The sequence below is a fragment of the Morus notabilis genome, unplaced genomic scaffold (genome assembly GCF_000414095.1).
Source record: "Morus notabilis unplaced genomic scaffold, ASM41409v2 Scaffold1580, whole genome shotgun sequence".
In the NCBI taxonomy this organism is placed as follows: domain Eukaryota; kingdom Viridiplantae; phylum Streptophyta; class Magnoliopsida; order Rosales; family Moraceae; genus Morus; species Morus notabilis.
In genome coordinates, this window is record NW_010360923.1 from 268,681 (window position 1) to 278,095 (window position 9,415).

Here is a 9,415-nt window from a genome sequence, read left to right on the forward strand (position 1 = left end):
GCGGGGGGGGCGGAGGGAGCGTGGAGCCAATAGCGGTCAAGGATGGCGGAGTTGGGCGAGGCGGAAGGCGGCGGAGGAGGAGGGGAGTGGAGGCGGGCGCGGCGGGCGTTGGCGCGCTCGCGCTTATGGGCGTTCTGGTGGCCGCCAAGGGCTTGGGAGGTAAAGAACTTGCGAGGGCAGTAGAGGCACGGGAAGAGCCGAGACGACGGCGTCTGGGTGTGGTGGTGGTGGTGGATGTGGGACCTTCTCGTTGTTAGAGTTGGCTTGGAAGGCGTTGTTGACGATGATGGCGGTGGCTGTGGAGGTGGCTGCTGGCTGAGAAACTCGTACATTCCTGGGTCCGCCATTGATGGAGCTGTGAAGAAAGAAGAAGAAGAAAAATATGAAAGAGCTGAGAAATGAATGAGAAGTAGAAGTTTACGAGTTGTTTGCGAGTGTGAGAGTGACCCTCTGAGGTTTATATGGCGGTTTCGTTTCTGTCTGTCATGGGACGCTCGTTAACCCAAAAACAAAATATCATTGGTCGCAGAGTTGAAATGACTGATTTGCCCCTACGTGTGCAGCTGGTGGTACGAAATGACAGATATGCCCCCAGCCCCTAATTAAGGGATTTTCTTCTCGTGTGTTATTGATCATTTCTGATGTGAAGATGATCATCGTATACTTCGATCCTTCAACCATCCATATCTAAGTGTCAATGCGTAATTTCAATGTGGTTCCCGTTACTTCTATATATGTTCTCTTATTAACACCTACTTTTCTTTATTAATTAATGATGTTTGGTTTTTCTTTTTTCTTGAAAGATTAGTCAAAAGCTAGCGGGGTTGTTTATTTATACTTCTGTCTTTTAAAAGTGAAATGGCATTTAAACTCGAATCTACATAAACGCTTATGAACAAATTAGGTAGTGCATGATCACACCAAGAAACAGTAAAAGATTGAGAAATATTAGCAAAATATTACCTTAAGAACATAACAAACATGACCATTGTGAGTTCATAATAACTTCATGAATGTCATCAAGAATCCCACAAACGAATAAACGAACAAAGTTGGCCACATCCGACGAGGACGACCCGGTTGGAAAAGATCAGATTGGTCAGTATAAGCAGGGTTGATTTTATTTTATTTTTTGGGTGATTTTTTAGTATATTATATGACGCATTAAGATTTAATTCCTTCAGAAAAAAAAAGAGAGAGAATATTATGCATTAATATCATAAATTTGGATGCTGATCATGAAAGTTGATATGATATACATAGCTTGCTCCAAGTAATTGTTAATTTGTTATTGTTTAAGGAACTAGATCAAGTAGACTTTAGCTCATTCATGTTCTTTTTAAGTAGCAATAATTCGCAGCAAAAAGAAACTAAAAAAGAATGTTTGAATGTCGATCATGTCATATTTAACGTCATGCATGCTAATTACATATATTATTTGTATTTGTATGCATGCTCTATAACAATATTATTGCTTACTTTATGTATTTTATACACACATGTAATGTAATTACTTTACTGTTTGTTTATTTATAAAAAGTAAAACTCTACAGCTAATTAGGTATAGAGTAATTAAATGCACATGTACCAAATTCTTTACGCAGCTTTATATATAGTTTATACTATTAAAAAGGAAACTATGCAAAAAATAAATAAAATAATAATAAAACAGCGTTGGTTCATCAGGGTATGGGGTCCTATAATATTCATGATATCATCCTGCATGTATGTGTGTGTGTGTATATATATATATATATAATATGACATGCTTAGAGTAGAGATCCTTGATATCATTTTGATCCTCAATATTCATCTTCAATATTCATGATCAATATGACTGGACACGTGTACGACCCACAATAATTCTACCTATGAAATAAAATATATATACATGCAGTAAGGAAATTCAGTACTGCTGTCCAACCACCAACAACAACTACAGAAAGGTTAAAAAAAAAAGAAAGAAAAAACAAAGAAAACAAGGGAAATAGTAGGAAATAGGCCAATATGAAAAGTTTAAGAAAATATATAGGCTAATTTTTAGTTATAGAAATTAATATGTCATAACTTGTCAAGTTATGGTTCATAATCAGATAAGTTATGGATAAACTTGTCAAGTTATGGTTCATCACCAGATAAGTTATGGACAAACTTGTCAAGTTAGGGTTCATAACCAGATAAATTATGGACAATAACTTGTCAAGTTATGATTCATAACTAGACAAGTTATGGACGAAAGCAGTAATTTGGCATGTTTATTAACTTATGTAAATTATTGGCCTATTAATTTTAATTCATCTCAAGTCTTGGCCTATTTTCTTTTTTCTCCCAGAAAACAACTACTGAATTAAAACCAACATGTACGTGACTCTACTCTTATAGTCGTCAATATCAAACACGGGCAATTAAATTTAACAACTAAAGGATATATAAAAAGAAGTGGAGTCATATGCAACTCCAAGTCAACTCCTTGAATTATGGGATTTGTTACAAATTTTCATTATTTCATGATTGCAGGAGATTCATTATTCTTTCCAACATTAATTTAAGAAAAATATTGTACAAATGTTTTTGTGAAAAATGGCTTAATTAACCAAATTTTATTGAGCTATAATAATATATACCAAAGTACAATCTCACAAAATTATTATGTAAAGAATAATGAATCTGATCAAGAAATAATAAAAATCAAATATTTGCAATTGATTAATGAAATCTCAGAATTCAATAAGTTGATTTGGAGTCGTGACTTTCTTTATCAGTGAGGAGGGTAAAACGGGAAATAAGGAAAATGAGAACCAAATATTTACGACCTTTATTTATTTATTTTTTGAAAAAATGAATAAAAGGGGACGTTACGTTATCCTGTAAAGGACAGGAAGTGGTGACACTTACCTTCTTTCCTTCTTCAGTGCAGAGTGTGTGTGTGTGTGTGTTATGTCGGACAATCAAGTAATTACCTTCTCTCTCTCTCTCTCTCTAAATATGCAGATTGCAGAGAGAGATAAGCGATCCCATTGCAAGGAGATTTTGAGATGACACGTGTGCATCTTATGATTGGCCATTTTTTCAAAATGCTATATATATGTGTGTGTATATATATCAATATGGGGTGGTCCAGACTATATATACATGTGTAAATGTACCAGCGTAGGAGAGCCACCCCCGAAACCGGCCACTTTCTGAACCTAAGACGCCCCCCAACTCCAACAGAAAAATATTCCCTTTCTTTGATCTCTCTCTCTCTCTCTCTCTCTCTCTCTAGAAAGCAAAGGAATATTACGAAGGGCCACGTCCGAGTATACCACTTTCCACTGTGTGCAGTGCAGTGCAGTGAGCGAGGGAGATGGAGAGATGATCAGTGACGTTTACATGATCACTGATCATCAGATCATACACCTCTCTCTCTCTCTCTCTCTCTCTCTGGTAACAACTATATACCGTACCAAGTCTACTGCAGTCGTCGACCTCTGCCAATGGAAAATGGCTCGAACCCCCGTATGTATATATAAACATACATGTACATATTTTTGTAATTTCTGTATCAGACTTGGAGAGAGATATAGACAAATTGTAACCAAATAAGGAAGCGTTGATGAGATTGTGCGATTAAATGTCACATATATGTATGATGGCCAGTGACAAGTGTGCACTAAGACTACTAGTGTCACGTCCGTAGTTTTTTGTTTAGAATTAGAGCTTTCCTTTCTAATTACTTTGTTCTTGCATACACAAAAAAAAAAAAAAAAAAAAAAAAAAAAAAACACGGGGCTTTATATGTGTACGCGTATTTGTATATTTATTCATGCAATAAATATGCATTGTATGGATGTAATGTAAAATGGGGTCAAGCCTAGCTAATTAACTTACTTTGGAGCTAGTGCACGTTTGAAAACCTGATCATGATATAATCTGCAAAGATATGCAACTAATAAGATGCACGCACGTAAAAATTAATGAGAAAGGAGAGTCTCTTACAGTCTTACTTAATTATGGACGTGACACGCGCTGAGCTATATTTGGGCATATTGCTTTTGGTGATGTTTCTGAACTGAGAAATGCTATAATCGTGCTAATTTTTAAAACACTCCCACATGCCCATATAATAAGGCTGTACACTTTCACCAATCACTCCTATCCCATAAAATGTGATTGATGATGAAAAAACAATATATATATCTACATGTACGGAGTTTCAACAATTTCCATTAGCAAAAAAAAAAAAGTCTATAAATTTGTTTCATATCAGAAAGCAACAGCAAAAAAATTCACCCAATAGTCAAGATCAACAATTCTCACAGGACCATAATGTAAGGCATAATACAAATCCGGTTTAGACAAATCTGCATTATCAAGTCCATGATCAGTTTCTTCCTCCTCCGAATTATGCATTAGGCTCTCTCGTTTGTCCAAATAGACTGGTAACGAAGTTTGGATGCATTAGGATGTGCCTGCAGCAACCAACACATCCATCCATAAGAAAAATTTATAATAAACAAGAAATAGAGTTGGATAAGAAGAATATACAACAAATCTTACCTTGACATAAGCTTCCCAAACAGACATAAGCATTAGTTTCTACATCTTCATAATCTTCTCTCTGTAAAATAAAATTAAAAATTAAAAAAAAAAAAACGACAACCAGATTTCACAACATCAACGTCAAGAGAAAGAAATCGTTTCAATAATTGACAAGGACCTTTCGCTCTCATTTAATGTCTGTCGCATCTTTTAATATGGTGTCGTTTCGCATTCAATAGACAAAAGGAAACTGAACTGCATTTCCTTGTAACAACTAAGGAATGTAATTATTATAATTTTTTATTATTGTAACCAATGTTCCGACGATTTCTCGAGAAATAAGTAATTATCTCTTTCTAAATTGTGATATTTTACTTTAATTTTATTTTTTTCCCTTACAGTTAGTAATCAGGATATTGATATTTTTGTTTTTTTTGAACAAGAATGGTGAAACAAGGACTAAAGATTTCTTATCTCGCAAAGCACGATTATAGCGCCAACATAGGACTCGAATTAGCCAATTAGGATATATCATGAAGCCAATCTTTTTTTTTTTTTAACAGATTTCGGACCCAAGACTGGAAACAGTGTTTTACTAGGACTCTACTAATTCCATAATTGCCGCTCCTTTTTTTTTTTTTCTGAATAATCATAATTCTACTTAGTTCACAACTCGATTCCCTTTCGATTTCGTATGAGTTTTCTCATCAGTATATATACATACCAAGCGTCGAACTACTGTTCATTAAATCTAGATATCCTAGTAGAGTTTACTACGCACTAATTTTCTCTAGCGATCACATTTATTCACTCTCTCTTGCTCTTCTTATTCTTTCTTTTACAATTTCTCATTCTCACTTAGTAGTTCACATGGAAAACTCAAATCCTTTCGCCAACGGGAACCACCAAGAACCATTAACTCCTGGTTCGTCTTCGGATCATTCTCTTGAAAACACGATTACGCTCAATCTTCAAAACCTTCGTGTGAGAACTGACAAGAATGACAACAATGATCAAGCTGGTGTGTTTTTTATTTATTTATTATTATTATTATTTTTTTATAAGATACGAGTTTTAGGCTAGTAGTCGTAATTAATATTTAATGTATATTTTTCTTGTGTAGTGTTTAACTTATGTTTTTTTGTTCCTTCTTTGTAGAATCTTCAACGAGGTCAAATACGAAGGGTCGCATAACTCATGCCCATGACAATAATCAGTCTCAGGTGAGAACAATAATTCATCAGAACATTATTGAGCATTGTGTTTTAGACGAGGAAATTTCTTCTCTTGACAAAAGAGGAAGCATTGTGTCACAGACGGGACCAAGTTATCAACCATCAGTACAGGACTTCGGAACTAAATTCTACCGGGCTTGGAGAGAAACAGATCCTATCGATTGTGCTGCTGAGCTAAATCAAAGGATCGCCAAACTGGCTTTGGATCCAGAGGGATCTGAGTATTTACAGACGACATTGATGCAAACCGATAAGCAGGAGACGGATGAGATATTTGGAGGCATTTTGGTTTACATTTATGACGTGATGAGTAATGAGCATGGAAGTCGTGTCTTTGCAAGGCTAATTGAACGTTGTGATGAATCTCAGCTGCAATTGATCGTATCAATAATAACTCTTCAGACTCAACCTTTCCTAAATTTGTTGTTCTCTATACATGGGTATTTTTCTTAGTCCATACTTTAATCCTCTTATTATTATTTTTATTTCTCTCTTTCAATCTGTAAATCAAAATTAACTCTGAACAATACATGTTTTATGCAGTGCAAACTCGGCTAAGAGACTGATCAAAGTGCTTGGGAAATCAGCCTCAGTTTCAGTTTCCAACATCATCTCAATTTTAGCAAGGCATTTCGCTTTCATGATGAACAATCGAATAGCATGCTTTGTTATACTCAAGTGTTTTGACAGTCTTAATGCTCATCAGAATCAGGTGAATATTATATTTTTATCTTTATATTACGCGAGCAATCTCTTTGATATGTAGTACATAGTTTTAATTTGTCAGCTTACTCGAGTTAAAAATGGATTGCAGATACTATATGAAGAGCTTGTAAGGAACTCCCTCACACTAGCAACACATGATAAGGGATGTATAGCATTAAACAAAAGCATAGAGTGCATCAAAGGCCTGCACAGAGATCGACTCCTCGACGTAATCTCTACTCATGCACTTTTCCTCTCTCAGGATCCTTCAGGGTATCTATTTATACATATATTTGATATTGTACTACTCTTTTTTCTGTTTAATTTTTAATATTATGTATAAATATTGTAGATTATAAACTAACTATGTCATGCGATTTCAGGAACTATGTTGTGCAACGTGTTCTGGGACTGCAACATCCCTTTTTCACAAACAAAATATGCTGGGCCTTAGTAGGCAACTTCGTTAATCTCTCTATGCAGAAATCTGCAAGCCACGTAGTCGAGAAATGCTTAAAAACGCCGTTTGGAATGGATCGCGTGCTGTCTGATTTGAATGCCTATGACAAGTTGTGGGAGGTTGCTAGTAACCGGTTCGGAAATTATGTCATCCAGAGAGCTCTTGAACTTGCCCAGGTGCATATATTATTATTATTATTATTAAGTAACATAATATGATAAGATAAGATTGACGGCTCAAAATAAAATCCCTCTTCGAACGCCGCATCATCTGTAAAAGAAAGAGGTAATTCGCCACTAGTTAAAAATTTAGTTAGTGCCTCACGAGCACATTATGCATCGTATGTAAAATTTTACAACCTTTGTGATATGAGTGATAGTGTTTGTTGGCGGGAGTCCACACTCTCACATTAATGCAACGGTAGACATACTTTCCAATGTCTATCCAGATGACCAGTACCCCCACTTTTTTTATTAGAAAAATGCTTTTTACAATACTTACATACCGTATGAATTTTCATTTCACCTGTTTTTGGATTTGGTCGGAGCTCTGTGAAATGCTGTCATGCAGGAGAAGTACACGGTCTTTTTCCTCTGTTGCGTTCTCCAACTTCCTCGTTGAAGCATTATCAACCGGAGCATTTTCCGGTTCAGTGGGGGTGGGGTTATGAGCCATCATTTCATCCACAAAAAATGGCTCAAGACCAAGCTCAAGGAGAGCAGTGAAATCAGGAAAGTTTAATGCGACTATTTTCTGAAAATTAATTGAACTTAAACTTTGTAAACGAAAGAGCAAGAAAATGTGTGATCGCGAGAGAAAAGTTTAGAATCAAAATCAAAGAGACAATATGAGAGATAAATTGATAGTGAGATGAGAAGTTGAGAGTAAATTATTGTGTGAGATTTATGATGAAATTAAGGGGTATTTATATGAAATTTTAGGGGCTTGTTTTAGATTGTGACCATTGGACCTGCAAAGGGCCCAACGGTCACAATCCTCAAGGGCTATAAGGCTTTTTGGCGGGACATTTCGTGGGCCGAACAAGGGCTGAATCCGGGCTTGGGCCGAATTGGGCTTGGGTCGGGCCGCGAGCCTTCACGGGCTACGGCCGGGCTTGGGCCGCGGGTTGAGAAGCCTTAGCCCATCAAACATGTTGGGCCGGCACGGCCCGTAACAGTATCATACCAGGCCGTGCCGAATCCGACACTATTACGGACTGAGCCGTGCCGTCCATAGACAGCTCGGTTCATTTGACACCTCTATTCATCGCACACCATTTTAGTGTGAAAAAGCAGGATTGACGTTAGAGATATTGTCCAACTATACACTATTTTTGCACGTCATTTTGGAGTGAACTGTGTGGGGTGGACAGTAGAAACGCAAATATGCATTTCCACTATCACTCAACACCAAATTTGGCGTCCTTATAATTTTTTTAACTTTATTTTTTTTCTCTTTTAATTTACAAAAAGGAATATACACGGAATATTTTTTTTAGGGGTAAAAATAGTGTAATGGGTTGGAGTTGGAGATATATTTACAATTTGAAGTAAAAGCTATACCATTTTAGTGTTATGAGTTATGGATGGTCCTAACTGATCTAATCAGTACTCACAGCTGAAATACTAAAGACACATCTAATACATATTGGAGTGGAAATACAATTCTCTTTCTTTTCTTTTTCTTCATTTTTTTAATCTTAAAAAAAAAAAAACTTTAATGGGACCAAGTCGTCTATTACAAGGAGTAAAGCGGTGAACCATCACATGCATGATCCGGTAAAAGATACACCAAATACGCATGAATGACACAAGTGTAGATATAAGATCATTAAATCTCACACATATGTTCGAAATTATGAAAAAATTTCACAGAGAATGTGTATTGTCAATGCCCATGTTGGACAAATTTGTTTTTCTTATGCGCAAAAATTGTATTTGACTGGCATTGACTTGAATTTGTGAGATGTAAACAAGCAATGAAATATATTATATTGGAGATTGATGAGTAAGCCAATTATTTTTGGAGACCAACCACACCAAAATGGCATATATATATATATATACACACAGACACATATAGATATAGACCTCCAATATTCTATTTGTCTGGTAAATTAGGTCCTAATGCCAATGGCCTAACCCCATCCATATACATATGCCAATGACCAATTCAATAGTACCAAATGTGTCCTCAAACAAATCTTAACCGAGAAATCTATTTTACTATCATTATTTTCTTGTTTTACACTGCCATGATTCATCACGAATGTGTCAGGCACAACCACCCATCCACGACACATTAATATTTATTGTCCAAAAGAGGAAATTTGACCATTGAGCTTAAAATTAGCCTGACCACTTTTCGCTTTCTATAAATATGTAATCTACTAACTCCACTGAAAAAAAAAGGAACAAAGAAAAAAAAGAACACTTCATTTGACACAGTCTAATAAGCTTCCAGTTTCAGTACAATTCATGTGTTCCTGATCATT

At 35.9% G+C, this 9,415-nt stretch overlaps 2 protein-coding genes across 2 annotated transcripts in view; one reads left to right on the forward strand and one right to left on the reverse strand.

The window, feature by feature from the left end:
* LOC21392078 (zinc finger protein KNUCKLES) overlaps positions 1–347 on the reverse strand; it is an 842-nt gene extending 495 nt beyond the window's left edge. Inside the window, exon 1 of the mRNA XM_010097762.2 lies at positions 28–347. Within this exon, the coding sequence (XP_010096064.2) occupies positions 28–347 (320 nt within the window). The remainder of the gene's footprint in view (positions 1–27) is intronic.
* Positions 348–5,391: 5,044 nt separating this feature from the next.
* On the forward strand, positions 5,392–7,097 carry LOC21392079 (pumilio homolog 12; the record flags this gene model as incomplete). Its single annotated transcript, XM_024165407.1, has 5 exons — positions 5,392–5,542; positions 5,680–6,196; positions 6,300–6,468; positions 6,571–6,734; positions 6,845–7,097. Coding segments are annotated over exons 1-5 (1,254 nt in total), but the record flags the coding sequence as incomplete, so codon positions are not given.
* Positions 7,098–9,415: the final 2,318 nt, after the last annotated feature.